This window comes from Rhincodon typus, chromosome 13 (genome assembly GCF_021869965.1).
Source record: "Rhincodon typus isolate 14 chromosome 13, sRhiTyp1.1, whole genome shotgun sequence".
NCBI lineage: Eukaryota > Metazoa > Chordata > Chondrichthyes > Orectolobiformes > Rhincodontidae > Rhincodon > Rhincodon typus.
In genome coordinates this window covers 59,339,663-59,359,054 of record NC_063344.1, presented here as the reverse complement: position 1 = coordinate 59,359,054, position 19,392 = coordinate 59,339,663, and the positions used below count along the sequence as shown (strand labels likewise).

Below are 19,392 nucleotides of genomic sequence, written 5' to 3'. Positions count from 1 at the left end.
AAAAGTTGCGTGCCTCAGTAAACATAAGAGTTCAGGTCTGGAATCCACAGAGTGTATAGTATATTCAATTTCTATGTACCATGAATTGTGATTACAGTCGATAGTAAGGATGGTTGGGAATAAATCAGATAGTGAGGAAATATCTTTTGGTGCATCGCAACTTAATGGTCATATTTGTATCACTGTCCTGCACCACTGATTGAAGCTGCTTGACACAGTCTTGATAAAATGTAAACATTTTACCTGCTGAGGGACTACAAACAAGCTCAAACCTATTTTAGTTTTTGAAACCACCTTTTTCTGCAACAGCCATTCAGGCTCAGTTTCTGTAACCTACCAATTGATTGCAGATTCCTTTTCAAGAAACCTGACAATCTATGTTGCATTGATGGCCTCCTGAGTCAGAAGTGTGAGGAGTATTTTGTCACTCTTCTTGCATTAATTGGCACTGTGAGTAGAGGAACTGACTCATTCTCAAAATTTCCCACTCCTCAGCACCACACCCCCATCTTTCCAAACAGATCCTGAGAAAATGCATTGCAGAATTAGAGACTTGTATTTAAATGGCACCTAGCAGCTTTCTCAGCCTCAGGATGCCGTTAATCACTTTGTGATCAAAGACATTTAAAGTGCAGTCACAGGTTTACCGTAGAACATTCAAGAGCCAGTTTGTGAAAATAATGTGTTTTAATTTTATTAATTGAGGAATAAATATTGGGAAGGACACTAGAAAAAGTACCCTTGTCCTCCTTGGGTATAGTGCTCTGAAACCTTTCTGTGAGACAAGAAACTGCAGTTTAAGGTTTGATCTAATATGCTTTGCCTCTGACAGTACTGCTTGAGTGTGCTAACCTGGCGTGTGCGCTCAATCTTTTGGAATGAGACTTGAACCCACATCATTCTAACTCGCAAGCAAGAGTGATACCACCAGGTCGCTAACCAGAGATGAGAGCATATGGCAGTTTGAAAAAAACTAAACGTGTTCCCTTTTCACCCTTCTCTCCTCCTTCAATTGCACTTATGGATGTAAGTTCTAAAGGCTCCAGCAACTCTATTCAAGTGGGTGTGCCTTAAGTGCTCCTGTCCTATTCAACTGTGGGTTCAGTGTGGAGAGATCATAGACCCTTATTTCCACACATATGCACGCATACACCTGATGTTCCTGCACACTGATGTTTCAGTACACCAGTGCTTCTCCCCCCTCTGGGACCTGAGCTGAAACTGTCTAATTCAACACAATGCCTGGAATGTAACCTCCACGATTATGTGGCTCAGTCACATACAGTTGCTGCATCACCTTTTTTGAGCCATGTGTTTGCCTGGTTTACTCTGACGTTGAATCCCTCCATTAGGTCATTGACCTGTAACCACAATTGGGATCCAATCTTTTCCAAGAGTTGGCAGGAAATTATAACAGCAAATGCAAGCATGTGAAATGCTGCAGTCTGTAATTCTAGAACTTAGGAGCAATAGAAGCTTTTTAAGGTTTAAGTAATTGAATTTTCTGTGCAGACTACTCAACAGTACAATTAGTCAGTGAGATGCCTGTGTTGATGGAAGACCATGTAATAACTCGAATTTGCAGCAACAAATTTAGTGCCTGTTTCTAGCATCTTTTTTATTGAAATTTTTAGAACATTTTCACCAATTATTTACTGAAAAGGCTCTCTGTTGGCATTACTGAGTGGAGGTAGAAACAAGACATACGATGTGGAATGGAGAAATGAGCCTGTCTTTCTGGTCGTCATGGGGAAGCAGCTGTAGATAATTTTCCTTGTGCTATTATCTATAGGAGATTGAGAAATGCCCTTTGTGACACATGGAAACTAGGTAGCGCACTGGGCCCTGCACACAAAAGTAGGCCAAAAGACGTCACTTCTAACTTATCCCAACTTTATTTTATTTTATTCATTTTGAGATAAAAGTTTGTGGAATTTGAAATGCTCCACAAACCAAAACATTATGGTCTTTTTTTTCCACCACCCACTGTTCTTTGCAGCTTTTTTTTTACATCGCGCCTTGTGTTCCTGGTGGACTGCAGGCTTTAATGTAGATGTGAACAAAAGACCTTTATGGTATTGCTTGACAGACTCATAAAGGAGGTTGGTTTCAATGAGATCAGATGGTGGAGATAAGTAGTGTCTAAATCCACTGGATATGCAGTGGATAGATCGCAAAGATGCGGATAATGTGGATCAAAGGATTTTTAGTTAAACTGCTTTTTTTTTGCATTATTTAACATTTCTTTTTTTCATTTTCATTCAGATCGGTGGCTCAGAGTTTTATTGCAAGTGCAGAAGTGTCTGACAGTAATATCCCATTACCACTATATGAATGAATCTTGTTCTCTGCTGTGTTGTAGATACTGACATTTTCCCTAAGCTGAAACCTTATACAAGCTTTTAAGCATACTTTGCATGAGAGTGAGCTTTGATGTGATTTGACGTGCTGTAACCTTCCCACATGTTGTAACCTGTCTATCTAATAAGTGATGACTCTGTTTTTATGTTTGATGAAATGTGACCTGCAAGTAGGATATTAAGTAATATGATTGAACTTTACCCATTGCTGTACAGGAAATAAATTTGATTAACTCCTTTGCAATTGATATGCCTGCATTCTGGCCAGATTTCGAACTAGATGAAAGAGCAAATCTGGAATTAATCTTTAGAAGAGAATATTGTGGCCATTTACCTTCAGACAACATCACACTAATGCCTTACAGACAAGGTGACAAGGTGTATGAGTTTGACATTGGTCTCTGATCAAGAAGACCTGTTTTAATTTCTGACCGAATTGAGGGGTCTGAACACGATAGCCAACTATCATGCAGTCAATCCACTTTCCAAATTGATTGCCTGCATTTGGAGATAAAAACCAGTAGCGCTCCTGCTCCCCAGCTCCCTTTACTCCTGCCCAAATCTGTTGCTGCAGACGATTAAAATTCTTGTGTACATAGAATGGTTGAGAATTCTTCACCTTGCCTTGCAGCCTTCCATCAAGGGACAGAGCCAATAGAAATAGTAACTTGGGGTGTGTGTGTGTGTGAGAGAGAGAGACTGGGAAAAATTCTCAGTGAACTCTGAGGGAGAAGGGTTGTGCCAGTGTGAACTGGAAGAGATGGAGATGTGAAGGAGGGGAGTGCCAGTGTGATCTAATACGAGGAGAAAGAGTTCCATTGTGGTGGGGGCAGGGGATGGTGTAGAGAAACAGATTAGATTAAAAATGTCAACTAGGAAGAGCACTAACAGGGCTAATGTGGAGATAAAGGGTGCCCAGGGGAACTGGTGAGGGGTTAAAGGGTCACAGTGGGACTGGTGGGACGTGTATGATGACGAACTCGAGAGCTATGTGCAACTGAGTGCCCCTGTGAACTGTAGGGAGAAAGAGAGAAATGTTCTCCCATGTCACTTTGTGACCTACTTAAATTCTGAAACAATATGTAACTGTGTTTACCAATGTGCTTGTCTAGGTTACCCATGATTTACCCACAATTCATGAGGGAGGATCCATCCAGATTTTGTCGCAACCAACTCTATACCAACAGCTTCATTTGTGACAGGCCTGCGCCCATTGTGGTTTCAGTAGGATTTCAGGGGCCCTTCATATTCAGGGATCCTCTCTGGAGCTGTCAGATTTTGCTTGATCACAAAGTTGCATATAATGTGGCTGTAAGAGTTATACATGAGATGCATTTAGACCGTTACAATCCAGCTGCTGGTGAGCATATACCCATAGCAGTACACTGCCCTTAATTCAGCACTCACTTTGCATAAAACTGGCTACTTCAATCTGAGAAGCCACAGAATGGCTGATGCGGAAAATTGAAAATGTCACACTGATACATTAGGGTATGCTGTTCGGAGGCTTGGCTGAGGCTCGTTATTGAGCAGAGTTGCCAGGGTGGGGAGGTCGTAAGTGAATATACTGTTCCTGACCTGGGAATGCTTGGTACTGGCGTTGAGCACTCAATTTAATAAAGTATTCTTTTCCTCAGCACTAACCTCACTGGCCTCGATGAGCAGAAAGTAATAGTTGGATGCCTTGGGGGTGAATGTTAGCTCGAGGCATGCGGCTGATTTGAAAGTTTGAACAGAAAAATTGATGAATCAAATAAACACCTTTTTAAGACAAAAACCTGCAAAAATTCCCCATGCCCCAAGTCATGAAGTCTTCACAAAACGATGGCTCTGGCCAGACTATTTGGACATCATTCCCCTCGAGCAGAGTGCATTGAGAAATTGCTTTCAAATTATGCCAGAAGTTGCTACATGACTCCTGAATAATATGACATTGTTGCTATTGTCTCAAATTGTGGCCGTCCCTGTTGTGGGGGGTGGGATTTTATGGAATTTGGAACACACGCACTCAATATTGCTATTCTGTGCATAACCTTCAGATGCCTGCTTATGTTTTATTTCAAACATGAGTAAAAAGGCTCATTGGGTTAAAAAAAAATGCTTATTTGAGGGGAGTTTGAAATTCCCAAAGAGGAGCCAAGGGTTTTCATATCATTTTTTTGTGGAGTACTGTAAGGTGTGAGAATGTGACAGTTTGAGAGTGACTTGATGAGTGATTAATTACATTAGTACAGGAGGGGGCCCTCAGAAATATGATTTGGTGAGTCAATAATCTAGCAAACGCCAACATTTGTTCTTGTAATGCTGATGTACCATTATTACATCATTACCCTCAAAAAATTAGACTTTTTCAGGGAGAATATTCATTTGAAAACCATTATTCAATTCCCAACAGAACCTTAACTGAAAGAAGGTGCACGCAGTTATATTAAGTTACATAGTCATACATAGGTATACCTTCCAGAGATACTATGATGTGAATTTAGTCTTCAGGATCCTTTGCGGGATGTGGCAATGCTTCTGTTAGCCCTCCAAATATAAATCATCAGTAAAGTGATGGAAGGTGTGATCAACAGCGCTATCAAACAGCACCTTCTCAGCAATAACCTGCTCATTGATGCCCAGTTTGGGTTCCGCTAGGGCCACTCAGCTCCTGACTCCATTGTAGTCTTGGACAAAAGAGCTAAATACCACACAGTAACAGTCCTCGACATCAAGGCGGCATTCAACCAAGTGTGGCATCAAGAAGCCCTAGGAAAACCGGAATCAGTGAGTATCAGGGACAAACTCTCTGCAGGTTGGAGACATACCTGGCACGTAGAAAGATGGTTGGGGCTGTTGGAGGTTAGTCATCTCAGCTCCAGTACATCTCTACAGGAGTTCCTCAGGGTCATGTCAGAGGCCCAATCATCTTCAGCTGCTTCGTCACTGATCTTCCCTCCATCATAAGATCAAGTGGGGATGTTCACTGATGATTGCACAATGTTCAGCACCATTTGTGACTTCTCAGATACTGAAGCAGTCCATGTTCAAAAGCAACAAGATCTGGACAATATCTAGGCTTAGGCTGACAAGTGGCTAATAACATTCATGCCACACAAATGCCAGGCAATAGCCATCTCTAATGAGAACATTGTAAACATCACACCTTGACATTCATTGGTGTTACCATTTCTGAATCCCCCTGCAATCAGCATCATGGGGTTCAACATTGACCAGAAACCCAACTGGACTCACCATATAAATACAGTGGCTACTAAAGCAGGTCAGGGACTAGGTGTACTGCGGCGAGTAACTCATGTTCTGACTCCCCAAAGCCTATCCACCAACTACAAGGTACAAGTCAGGCATGTGTGACTTGCCTGAATGAGTGGATGAATGCAGCTCCAACAACACTCAAGAAGCTTCACATCATCCAGGACAAAGCAGCCCGCTTGATTGGCACCACGTCCACAAACATCCCTCCACCGAAGCTGAGTAGCAGCAGTGTGTACTATCTACAAGATGCACTGCAGAAATTCACCAATGATCCTGAGACAACACCTTCCAAGCCCATAATGACTTCCATCTCAAAGGACAACTGCAGTAGATACACAGGAACATCACCACATGCAAGTTCATCTCTAAGCACTCACCATCCTGTCTTGGAAATATATCGCTGTCCCTTCAGTGTCACTGGGTCAAAATCCTGGAATTCCTTTATTAGGGACATTTGAATCAAGCTACAGCACACAGACTGCTGGTTCAAGAAGGCAGCTCAACACTATGGACAGCTAGGGATAAGCAATAAATGCTGACCAGCCAGTAACGCCCATGTCCCATGAGTGAATAAAAAAAGCTAAGTGTGAATAACATGAAACTGAAGAATCCAACGGCTCTTTATTACAGTTGGCTATTGTATATAAACTTGACATTGACAGGCACATTAGTTCCACATAAAGGTTAAGCTGTGAGGTTACAGATAGCAAAATACTTTCAATAGCGTGTCATGCTTCAGACAGCCTGAGATAAGAAGAAGTCTGAGATCTTTATACCCTCAGGTCAGTTACTGAGATACAGTGAAGATGCCATAAGCATGTCTTTCCAAGGTATCCTGACAATGAGATATAACACAACAGTGTATTCAAGTTCCTGTTTCTTCAGGAAATCTCTGTAGAAATAACCTTGGCTTTTGTTACTGAGCTTGGATCTGAAGAGTGCGAGGGAGTCTGTATGATAACTGCCAAGAAAGATCCGCACTGCACTTCATACCCTTCCTCCTTTCTTGTCCAGTTCCCTTGAACATGCATGCAGATATGTGCTGATAGATGGGTGCCAAATCAAATCATCTGCTGCAATGTGGCAATCCATTGTCCTAGCAAGAAAATATAACCTCTAGTTTTGAAGAATTTAATAGATTCTGCAACGAGGCCAGAAATTCCGTCACCCAGCAGAGAAAAAGACTCTGAGCTTCACGTTACATCTGGTGAAAAATTCATTGTCATATCGAAGTAATCAGACTTTCGAACTTTGAGGTTGAATGACAAAAAGGAAATTCCTTCCCAATATGTCTGATTCAAAACAACCTGCAACGTGCTAAGGAAGTGTTTTCAGTCGACCTGAAAAGCTCTAAGGAGGACACTAAAGCGAAACCTGCAGGGAGAGTGCTTTGGCCTTCTGCTTAGTATTCTGTTTGCTGCTGAATACTATATGTATAAGGAGGCTATTACAGCCTTTATCACTCATAAGAGCACAACTGGAATGCACCACCAGTTCATGAGCTTTATGTCGCATTTGGTAGTGAAATATAAATCCAAATCTTCCTGACCAAGCTGTCATCATATATTATACCATTTTTCATGAGTGTGTGTGTGTGCTTTTAGGTGAAGGTCATTTTAAATAGTGTTGATAAATCTCAACTCAGCTGAAGGGGTCACGTGCAGGCAATGGCGTTGCTGCGGAAACTAGTACAAATAGCCATCAACATATGTGTGTACAAGCCTTGCAAAGGTAATATTATTACAGATTTATTTGCCCTCTGCTAGTGATACTTCAGGCAAAGTCCAGAATACATTTTCATTTTTGTTCTGTAAGTACTGGTTATAGGCAGTGAAATCTGAATCCTGCTTTGTTGTGATCCAGTCTTTACATTCCCCACCACTGACACTGCTGCAGACTTAAAATGCACTGAAGCCTCTTGCACAGAGTCACACTGAGCAACAAGGACACTTGTCTGTACAGAGTCAACTGATCTCAGTTGGGTGTTGGTAAAAGCATTATAATTAGCCTTTGCATCAGAGTCGGGAAGGAGGAAACTGCTCATAATGCTTGCGTGTCGTCGCTGATTGTTAGCACTTTCCAAGTGAAGCCTGTCTGTTCAACATCATATTCGTTGCCAACAGTGGAAAAAGAGGCCTATGATCATTTGGTTAAAAGAATGACTACTTGGGTAAGACATCAAGGGGCGAACTAAAAAGAGGATCAAAAGTCACTGCTTATAAAAGAGAGAAGCTGAGTAATACAAAACTGTAAAATTCTACCTTCCTATGAGTATTGATGCATTTTAGGTGAAATACATGCAGGAGAAAGGAAGAGTTGGTCATGCTGATGGGGTTAGGCATGTCAAAGGGAAACCTGTGTGGAACATAAACTCTGGCATGAATCAGTTGGGCACAATGACTGTTTCTGCAGTGTGTAATCAATGCAGTTCCATATATTATTTTGTATTAAACATCCTACATTAAACAAACAGAGGGAATGTTCATCTTCCCTCCCCACTGTCTAGTTCCAGTTGATTTGAGAGTCATTTGATGAATCTCAGGGTGGGTACATTAGACATTCAGAGACAGCTTTAATCAGCTGTTGTGATGAACTTCCAAGGAAGTTGAGATAATGGCTGACAGATGCTTGATGCTGCATAAGTGCCTCAATGAGACACTAAAAAACAGCATTTACGAGCTTCCCCAAAGTCACAGCATCCCTTAAACCACCACTGCAGGTCTTGATGAAGGCAGTAAAGCAGCCGAGCGGTGTCTTTATACCGAAGGTTGGGAATATTTAGAGATTTTTCAGCTATGAGGAAAGCCCCAGGGTCAAAATCATTATCTGTCGTTTCTGAAGGTGGCTTTGAACATATGGAAGATCTTCTGTCGCTGAGAATTTTTTGTTTTAGAGGGAAGATCTTTTGAGGTTGGCCGTCCCTTCTGATGTGATACTGGGCAGAGGGATGGACCATCTGCTGTCTGTTGTTCTAGAAAGGCAGCCTGAATTGTAAATGTTATAGATGATGACCCAATTGGCGAGGTTAGACAGTGTATACTCTGGAGCAGGACCAAGGAGTATTTGCATGATAGTGACAGGTAACATGAACAGTTTCCTGTCTTTCATCCTATGATCTGCTAATGCTGACACTCCCAGATTGAGTGACAGATTATGGTGGTCTGAGCTGAGTGACAGAATCTCAAGCAATGTTTGAACAGCGGGTCCTTAAATTGCTCTGGCAAAATGACGCTGGATTTTCATGCGGGCCACTATTGAGCCTGAATTTTGAATAAACCCCATTGTCATTGTTAAGTATATTACAATGCAGTTAACCTGTATGCTGGCAACGTGCAGTGCTGGTAGAGTGGTGAAATTTCTCAGTAGCTGTTTTCTTCTTGCAGTTTTTTTTTCTCCCTTCATTCCTGAAGGTGCTCTTTCTGGAGTTCAGAGGAATGAAATGTTTAAAATCCTGCGGGGACTTACGGATACTTTTGAAGAACAGGAGGTCTCCCTTTTAAAATGGGATGAGGGGAATTTTTTTTTCTCTCAGATGATTGTTAATCTGCGGAATTACATTCCCCAGAAAGCAGTGGAAGCTGTGTGTTACATTAATTATTCCAGCCACAGTCTGATAGATGTTTGGTCAACAAGGATGGAGGTGTTTTTTGTGTGTGTGTGTGTTGGGGGTGGTGCTGGTGCAGGGTGGTGGTTGGGGGCAGTGTATATGAAAGGAAAGTGCAGTTGAGACAACCACCAGATCAACCATGAATTTATTGAATGGTGAAGAAGGCTCAAAGGGCTGAATGGCCTACTCCTGCCTCTAAGCCAGAGGAGTACAATTACACCATTGAATACTGAACGACCACCCTACAATACAGATAGAATGCCCTAAAGGAATGCATTGAATTGTGTCCAGTTTGCATTTTCTAATTGTTGCATTTTTCTCTCTTCTCGGTTCCTACTGATGACTGATGTTGCTGATCTTCCACAATGTTGCATGTATCCTCACTCGCTCATTTCAGGTATGTTTAATTTAAACTCCATTCCTTTTCCTGAAATCAGTGCTAAGGGGACAGATGCACAAAAATAATCTATTTAAAATAAAGGTCTAAAAATAATATTTTAACATCATTGTTATCAAATAGTGCAAGGTATCTCAGCAAAACTATGACCTTTCCTCCCCTTGACACCCTCAGCTCTTAATACGTGAGTCATGGTTTCTTGGGGGATGGATTCCATTCAGCCCTTTGAGCCTGCAACACTATTCAATGTAATCATGGCTGATCATGCGATTTCAGTACCCCACTCCTGCTTTCTCTCCATCCCCCTTGATCCCTTTGGCCGCAAGAGCCACATCCAGCTTCCTCTTGAATATATCTAATGAATTGGCCCCAACATCTTTCTGTGGTAGATAATTCCACAAGTTCCCAAATCTCTGACTGAAGGAAGTCTTACTCATCTCAGTCCTAAATAGCCTTATCCTTACACTGTGACTCCTAGTTGTGGACTTTCCCAATGTCGGGAACATTCATAGCCTGTCTAGTCCCATTAGGATTTTATCCAATCTTTCTTCATATGTCAGACCTGCCGTCTCAGGAATCAGTCTGGTGAACCTTTGCTGGACTCTCTCTGTTTCCTTCCCGCCTCATCTAAGAAGCCATTGACTATAAGTGAACTATGTTGGTGCATGCTGGTTAACCATCTAAACATGGAGATGATTGCAGCGCACCAGCACTCTCTAACAAGCGTCACTTGTCCCTTCCTAACAAGAGGGGCACTGTGGCATTCGGTACAATCCCTGATTTTTTTCAGCATGGATCAAGGATCAAAACCTGGCACAGTGTTGATGCATAGGGACCAATGCTGAGGGCTTTCCTTTAGAGCAAGAGGGGAATGTCCAAGGCTTCAGCTGTTTATAAGTTAATTTTATTTTGGAAAAGTGCCTTTGTATTTATTTGAGAAAAACAACCTTAAGAAACACTCTGCACAGTGTTTTAAGTACGTGGCTTGTTTGGTGTGTGTTATTACCATGTTTTCAAGAATTTACGTTCATACATGTATTTAATGAAGTCTCTATACGTTTTGATTATAGACTGTGAGATGAACAAATATTTGTTGCAATATTCCTGGAAGCATGTGCAGGTTTAAATGTTGAAAAAATTTGCCCCTGGTTGTTGTGGATCTTGTTTCTTATTTTAGCAAGTTCATAATTTGTTATTTCAATTGGAGTTTATTTTCTGGGCCAACAAATCTAAGGAACAGACGAGCAAAGTGTTCAGTACCTTGAGTGCATTTGATGATTCTGGCGTAAATGAGCCTTTTTAGACCAGTATTTGTTTTCCTCAAGTTTCTACTCTTAACTCATTTAGATAATGTTGAACACAAAATCTGCGAAGAGCTAGGAATTTGGCAGCATTTTCAAATGGAATTTTTTAAAAATACTTTGGAAAATAATTTCTTGATGTTTTGAACGAGGGAATATGGTGCAGTTTGATCAATACACCTGAAAATAGAGTTACTGTAAACAAACACATTTCAAATCACGTCAAATCAATCAATCTACCAACCTAAGCTGATTTTAAATGATACAAAAATTCCTGCATTAATACAAATCTTAATCCTAATCCTGACCCTAACCCTAATTGTAAACATACACAGAACAATTTGCTCGTTATGTTGAGGTACAGAAATCAGTTTTTTAGCAAATGAGAAAGTAAAATACTTGATGGGAGCACATGAGAATCCATTATGTTCTGTGCAACCTAAAAGAACCAGCTTTTGTTTAGGTACACTCGAGGAACAAGAAAGCTAGCACAGGACTGGACAGGGTAGATGCAGGGCAGATGTTTCCGATGGTGGGTGTATCCAGAACCGGGGGTCACAGTATGAGGATTTGGGGGAGACAATTTAGGACGGAGATAAGGAGTGGTGAGCCTGTGGAATTCATTACCGCAGGAAGTAGTTGATACCAAGACATTGAATGTATTCAAGAGACGACTAGATATAGCACTTGGGGCGAATGGAATCAATGGTTATGGGGAGAAAGCAGGATTAGGCTATTAAAGTTGGACGATCAACCAGGATCGTGAAGAATGGTGGAGCAGGCTCGAAGGGTCGAATGGCCTCCTCCTGCCCCTGTCTTCTATGTTTCTATTGATGTGGGGAAGTGGTCACTGTTATCAGTGTGATAACTTGTGTGATAAGTGACCTTCCAGCTCAATGTTTTTTAAACTATTGCAAAATTCAGTTTCTGCTTAATTTATATAAATAATTCAGTGATCTTTTCCTTGAGTTGCAATGACTTTGGAGAGATGCACAGTCTAATTCAGACCTAAATCATTACAAGAAAAAAATCAGTATAAGAAAACAAACCTTGCCCAGCCTCAAATTATCGCTCCGGAGTGAAAATTTTGCCAATCAGTGGGTCATTTAATTCTCAAGGTCTTCATTTGGCTTCATTCAGAACACAAAGATATACTTTGGGGACAATAAATATCACATGAATACCATAATGTAAATTCAAGGAGACATTCAAGATGTCTTAAAATGGCTTTAAATATTATTTTGACAGCAGGACATTAGGATGTTGCTCGATTCACCTCAGGGATTGCAGCTTTAAAAAGAGTCCGTTACTTTGTTAAGTTTTCTGGTGGCCTTTTTCCTTCTGTTCACTCTCATTCTCACCCTTTCTCGTTCGCTTTTGAATATTACACTGACATCTTTATCTTTCCCTTTTTGGATCCACTGTAGGAAGGAGAGAGTTATTGAATATTCTCCAACTTAAAATGTCTATCATGTGGTTCAGTTGAAATAGACAAGCAAAAAAAACCAACGAACTGCACATGTTGGAAATCAGGAACAAAAACAGAAATTGCTGGAAAAATAAAGCAGCTCCGGCAGCATCTGTGGACAGAAAACGAAGTTAACATTTCGGTCTCGTGGTCATCCTTAGGAACCGAAGTTAACATTTCGGTCTAGTGGTCATCCTTCAGAACCGAAGTTCTTGTTCAGCTTTGAAAAAGGGTGACTGGACCCAAAACATTAACTCAGCCTTCTCTCTGTAGATCAGCGATGTTGCTTCTACTTTCGCCTGCTTTTTTTGTAAACTTTTGAGCTGTTCCAGTTTATTTTCCAATGAATGAAGGAAGTCATTTCCTGAAAATTTATGAAGTCCTTGCTTTTCCTTCTTGTTTTCCTACCAAATGATCGAAGAAAATTCAATGCTATAATAGATACTTTAAGTGGAGTGCACAAAAGGGAAATCAATCTGAATCCGGATATAGTCACTAATCATGGATGTAATATTACATTAAAAAGAAAATAAAATTAAAATTAGAAGAGCAGTAAGTTTTTCATGAAATAAAAAAAATTTCTGTTCAAATCCATTAGCAAAGTTTGCATCATTTGGATCATAATTGTGAAAATAGCCCAGCGATTGGATGCACTAAAACTTAGTGAACAAAGGAAATCACTGCTCTCAGCATTTAGAAGCCTTTAAGAATACTCTTGACTGCCTCAACTTCTGTAAACAAGTTCTACATTGTTAGGTATTGCCATTGTGGCCTTGCTTCAGGTTTGAAGTTACATTCCAGTCACACAATGGAAGATTGGTCTTGATATTCACAGGTAAGTACAAAGTCACTTTCAAGTGGGAAAGAACAAAACTGTCTAGTTCCCTGTAGAACCAGGTTGGTACCATTGGAAAAGCAAAATACTGTGGATGCCAGAAATTCCACAACAAAAGCAGAAAATGCTGGAAATGCAGCAATTGCGGGGAGAGGAACAGAATTCATGTTTCAAGTCAATTTCCTGTATTTAATTACTCTTCTTAATATTTGGGTCTGTGCTGTGGCATAAAAATGACCATGTATTCTATGTGTTGGCTGGCTATTTGTTCTGGAAGGTTTTGTTGTTTTGTACAGCAGATTGAAAATCAATTGGAGACAGCTGGCAAAAAGTCTGATCTCTGTTCAATCCTAGAAATAATACTGGAAATATTCAGCAGGTCAGGGCAGCATCTGCGTGGAGTGAAATTGAGTTAATTCCATTTGTACCACATTGTAGAATTGAAAATTATCAGATGGGCCCTGTGACAAAATCAAAGGAATTAAAAGAATCATTGATACCTGTTTTTTTTAACTGTAAGTAATATAATAAGAGCCCACAAGTTCCAAATGTTATTCCTTTATCTTCCTTGAAGCGAGAAACTGGTTTTGTTCAAAATAGTGGTGCTTCTACAGGCTGCAGTGGCTACTGATCTGAGATAGCTTTTCCATCGCCTTTTAGCTGTAGTGAAGGACTCTCAGTCGTAGTCATTACCAACAGTTCTGTTGTAATTTAATTTAATTTGATTCAATTTGTTTAATTTAACGTACATAACAGTAACTAATTGGCATAAACATTGGCTTGGAGATTGTGTTGATGCAAGATAGATGATGATCCAAACCCTTACTTGTCCCTGTTGCAACCACTTCATGACTTGATAAATGAACAGTTCAGGTTCAGTGGTGTGTTGGGATAGCAGCTATCCAGGAGGCTCAAAAGTGATCATTGCAGATGGGTTTAGGTATGCTTTAAGATTAAATTATACAGTATGTGGTAACTGTTTTGATGGCATGGCGTCAATTTGACGAGTTAATAGGCATGCAAATATAGGCTACCCTCTAGCAATTTGAGAATACCATCTAGCCTAATTCTCCAGTACAACACTGAGAGAATGCTGCTTTGGCGGAAATGCCATGTTTCACATGATGCTCCATCTGCCCTCTTAGACGATCCTAGAATACTATTTGAAGGACAGGAGAGTTCCCCAATGTTCTGGCCAATATTTATCTCTCAATTAGAACCGCAAGAGCCAGCTGATCCTCTCATTTATTTCATTGTGTATTTTGGCAACTTATTGTACACATAATTGCCGTTGCATTTCCAATGTTCAACTGTGAATAGACCTTACAGGTATTTCATAAGTTGTAAAGTGCTGTGGGATAATGTGAGGTCACAAAAAGTCTGACGTAAATTCAAGCCTTTCTTTTCACCAATGTTGTAGTGAATATAATAATGTCCAAAGTGCTTTTCAGGAGTGTTACCAAACAAAATGTGGCACTCTGCCATTGAGGTCAATGTTAGAGCAGATGAGCAAATATTTGTTCAAATGGGTCGGCTTTAACGAATGACTTAAAGGTGTGACCTTTATTGGTTGGGAATCGAGGCAACTGAAAGCATGGCCTTCATTGGTGGCGCATTTAAAATGGGGAATGCTCAAAAGGCCCGATTTTGAGGAGACCAGATGTCTGGGGGTGATGTGAACGTTTCGGGTCCGGTGACCCTTCCTCAGAATTGATAGTGGCTGGGAAAGTGTCAGTTTATATGCAGAAAATAGGGAGGTGGGTGGGGTAGGGAGTAAACGATAGGATAGAGCTCAAAGAGAGAGAAAGACAGTTGGACAGACAAAGGAGTCTTTAACGATCAGACTGGGAGGGTGAATAGTTGTTAATGGGGACTGTTGATGGGAACATCTGCAGTCCTTTCGGTTTTTATTTAGTGGTCTCAGAGGGAGTTGGCAGCAAGGGTGGGAATTTTAAAATCTGCTTAACCAAGATCTAATATGGCTCACTGAGTGCAAGAGTGATGGGTGAACATTATTTTTATTTTACCTTAAATTTTTCAATGAGTTCCAATGTCAATGGAGGGGTCAGCATTTATTGCCCATCACTAATTGTCTCCAAGAAGCTTGAACTACTGTAGCCCATGTGGTGCAGGGACACCCATAGTGCTGATAGGAAAGGTGTTCCAGGATTTTGACCCAGCAATATGGTAATAGCTTTCCAAGTTGGATGATAAGTAGCTTGGGCGGGAGCTTGCACAAGATGTTTCATCAGCAGACGTGTATGAACTCTGATAAAATCTGGAGTCTGGGCCTGACCTAATGAGAACAAAAGTGGAGAAAATCCAGTTCCAAAGAAGAGATGTAATGTCCACTCAGTTTTTCAGTCTACAGATACTGCCATATCTCCTGAGATTTTCTAGCTCTTTGTTTTTCTTGCAAAAGTGAGGCCCTGCTTAGCTTTGGAGACACTGAAACACGTGATTTATCTTGCACAAGTTTAGCTTCAGTGTTTCAGCTAAAGCCACTTTGTACTGACCTAAAATCTGAAATAAAGTGTTCAAGGTGATTCTATTTATCACGGTGACTCCTGTAGGAGTTGTGCTCCCAGCTACTTTTTTACTTTGGATGGGCTATTGATAAAGCTGTGGATATTAGCAGAGAAGAAATGTGTACGATTTTTATGCTCCTATGCTCAGGGCTCGATACCTGAAGTCTCAAAAGACTTGAGTGACATATTTAACTGCTGTGTTGAACTGCAGTCTCGGGAAAAGCATAGGTCAAATAACATTGAAAAGTTGAAGCCTACACTGTTGTTCTTTTGTTTGCTTCTATGGATTTAGTTATATTGAATTTTGAAATTGAAATTCTCTCATATTATTTCTGCAACTCTGATTTGGGAGGTCTGTATCGTGATTTCTTTGTTCAAAAGTCCATTGTATCGTGCACTATATACCTTCAAATTCTCAGACAGAAAATCATGTTTTATATAAATACCTTGTGCTGTACTGGCCATGTGTAGTGTTCATTATTACTTTCATAATGGTATTAAATGCAGACTTTAACAATGCCAGTCTCTCTCAGCCAAGTGCAAGGTAGGATCGTGAGGTGACACACTGCTGCCTCACAGCGCCAGGGACCCGGGTTCGATTCCACCCTCAGGCAACTTTCTGTGTGGGGTTTGCATATTTTCCATGTGTCTGCATGGGTTTCTTCCAGGTGCTCCGGTTTCCTCCCACAGTCCAAAGATGTGCAGGTTAGGTGGATTGGCCATGCTAAATTGTCTGTAGCGTTAGAGGTGTGTAGATTAGGTGGGTTAGAGGGGGATGGGTCTGGGTGGGATGCTTGGCATGGACTTGTTGGGCTGAAGGGCCTGTTTCCACACTGAAGGGATTCTATGATAAGACCTGAGCTTTTGGAGGAAGAATTTGGGGTTGTCCCTTGACGCTGTATAGCTTTAAATTCTAGTGCATTTAAGGCAGAGTGTACAGCACTGGGGCATCAGCCTCCTCATATCAAGGGGCATGTCTGGCAGAGTTCCCCAGTTACTTGTGGAAATGTTTCCATTATGTCTGAAATGAGCGTCAGTGGAGTCAATGTCACTGAGCTGGTATAGGTCCCATTGAGGCTCTGAGGATGTCCGACACTTTTATTCAGGAAAAGTCACCACTCCAAGTAGACATACCGAGTTCAGCTCTGAAACATCAGCGTGATACTGCTGTCGTTGGCATGACAAACTTCTTTTTGTCGTCTTCTGAACCATTCTATAATCTGTTTCATTGCTTTTATTTTTTAAATGTTTTTGTGTCGTCCGAACTTTACCTTGTATTTAGTTTTTCCCATCCTTTGTTATAGTCACTTATTAAAACATGATTGTCTTTCCTTTATTCTAACAGCTTCAGTTATCTTGCCTATTATCCACACATTTTTCCATTGAATTCTCGAGACTAATCCATTTCACTAGCACTCAACCTAGTACTTATGTTGATCTGTTTTCTTTACTTTCCCGTTCCCTATCCTGAACCATCTGACTTTCTGTTCGCTACTCCCCAGTTGCTCGCCCACAGAACTTCCTACTCAATATTTTCCTGTTCCATGTTTGATCAAGCCTTCACTTCTTGTCTGAGATGTTGATTCATGCAACAGTCCCTCGGTGCATCCAGAAATTAAAGACTCTTTTCAGAACTAGCCTTGCCTGTACTCCATTAGATATTTGGATGTTTAAAATCCATTCCCCACCACTGCCAAAACATCCCTCCTTATTAATATACAACTTGTGCTGAATGTCTTCCTCAATCCCTTGTGGAATAAAAGTAACTCTAATGTACTGCAGCAAATTCCCATCAGCAGTTTTTTTTCCCCGTGTTTCCTTGATTTAATTACATTCAGAGTGATTCAATCTCCCCTGAGTCGTCTTTGAAGTAGCGCATTTTGTGTTTTTCTTATACTGCAACTCCTCCTCCTTCATGCCGACATTTACCTCTTTCAGTCAGTAAATGCACTTCTCGTGTCTCTGTTCTTCAGCCATCCTTTCCCCACACCCTGGTGTGATGTCCACACATCTTGTGTACTCAAACCCTACTTCCTTTCTGAATCACCGTTTCTGCTGTTGGACTGCAAGCAGTTGAGATGAAGTGTTTCGGTTTTTGAAAGCAACTATTATTGTTTGTAAAGGATATAGAATCATAGCATCTCTACAGTGTGGAATAAAGCCATTCGGCCCATCGAGTTCACACTGACCCTCCGAACAGCATCCTACCCAGATCCACACCCCGTACCCTACCCCAGCAGCCCTGCATTTCCCATGACCAATCCACCTAACCTGCACATCCCTGAACACTCTGTGCAATTTAGCATGGCTAATCCACCTAACCAGCACATGTTTGGACCATGGGAGGAAACTGGAGAAAACCCACGCAGACACGGAGAGAATGTGCAAACAACAGACAGTCACCTGAGGCTGGAATCGAACCAGGGTCCCTGGTGCTGTGAGGCAGCAGTGTAAGCCACTGAGCCAACATGCTTCCCGTATTGATAAACCTTGTTGATAACATATCAAAATATGTATTCTAACAAGTTTCAAATTGGACATTGTGGAAAATGCAACAAAATACAACTTTACTCCATTGAACTTGTTGCAATCCTAATTGCCTCAGTCCAATTGTAATACCTGTGATATTTCACATAGATACAGTCACTGGCAAATATACTGCCTGAGGGCTTCTGTAAGTTAACAGCCTCTCGATACACTGTGGCTAAAAGGTCCGAGGGTGCGACCTTCCATTGGGTTTCTGCAACAGCTGCCCCAAGCTTTAGTGTGTCCTGCAATACATAGGCCTGGGCCTCGGAATGTATTCATCTGCAAATTCTCGTAGGAAAGATCTTCTTTTTCTGAAAGACCAGCAAGCCTCTGGCAGCCAATGAGAGTCTTTCACCAAGTTGATGGTCTTCCAGGTGCAGATGACGTTTGAATCAGAATATGTCCCAGGGAGCAGAACGTAGAGTTCTGCATCATGGAAGAGTTTGGGATCGGCCTTGTTGAAAAACACTGCCTCTTCCTCCAAACCTTCTTTGCAAAGGTGCATACTAGAAGGAATTGGAGGACAGTGTCTTCCTCACCACCAGCTAAACTACATCCTCGTGTTTCTTTGTCAGTTTGGACAAGGACGCGTTCTGTGAAATAACTTTCCATTGTCTATTTGGGGAAGCATTCAACAAGATCTACCATCTCCTTCTGCAAAGCTTCAAAGAAGTTAAGTGCTGACCATTGCTACTGATTTAAAAAGCAGATATTCCCAATGACTACTTGTTGGCCAGTGAGTGCACTGCAGTGATGACAGCAGTGTGTTTTGGTAATAACTGTAGTAATTGCTGGGCATTTTCTTGAAAGTTTTAATCCATCCAATCAATCAGTTGTGTTTTCACTCTCCAATATTTATATTAATAGTTGAAAGTGAAATCCATCTTTAATACTTGAGGGCTCCAGGATGGAGCTCGTGGCAGGGTTATTCCAGGGAGCTCTCACGTCTCTGTTCTCTCTGTCTTGGCAGCTTCATCCTGGAACTAAATCTTGCAAATCCATGTGCAGGCAGAGTTGCATGGCTGTAATTTTGGTGCAGTACTGGCTGTGCTATTCAGAACTAAATCTCTTATGTGTAACATTTGCTCTCTCAAGATCTAGCTGCAAAG

The 19,392-nt window shown here is 41.1% G+C and overlaps 1 protein-coding gene across 10 annotated transcripts in view; it reads left to right on the top strand.

Moving 5' to 3' along the window:
• LOC109935897 (heparan-sulfate 6-O-sulfotransferase 1-like) overlaps nt 1-19,392 on the top strand; it is a 310,111-nt gene that overhangs the window by 65,093 nt on the left and 225,626 nt on the right. For 3 of the 10 annotated variants that reach the window (XR_007263503.1, XR_007263505.1, XR_007263504.1), the window contains exon 2: nt 12,351-13,445. The exons of 6 other annotated variants lie outside the window; for them this stretch is intronic. Coding sequence is in view for 1 of the 4 variants with exons in the window: in XM_048604343.1 (XP_048460300.1) it covers nt 9,591-9,622 (32 nt within the window). In the remaining 3 variants the exon portion in view is untranslated. Of the gene's footprint in view, nt 1-9,560; nt 9,623-12,350; nt 13,446-19,392 lie in introns of those variants that run through there. One more of the 10 variants, XM_048604343.1, reaches the window with a different exon arrangement.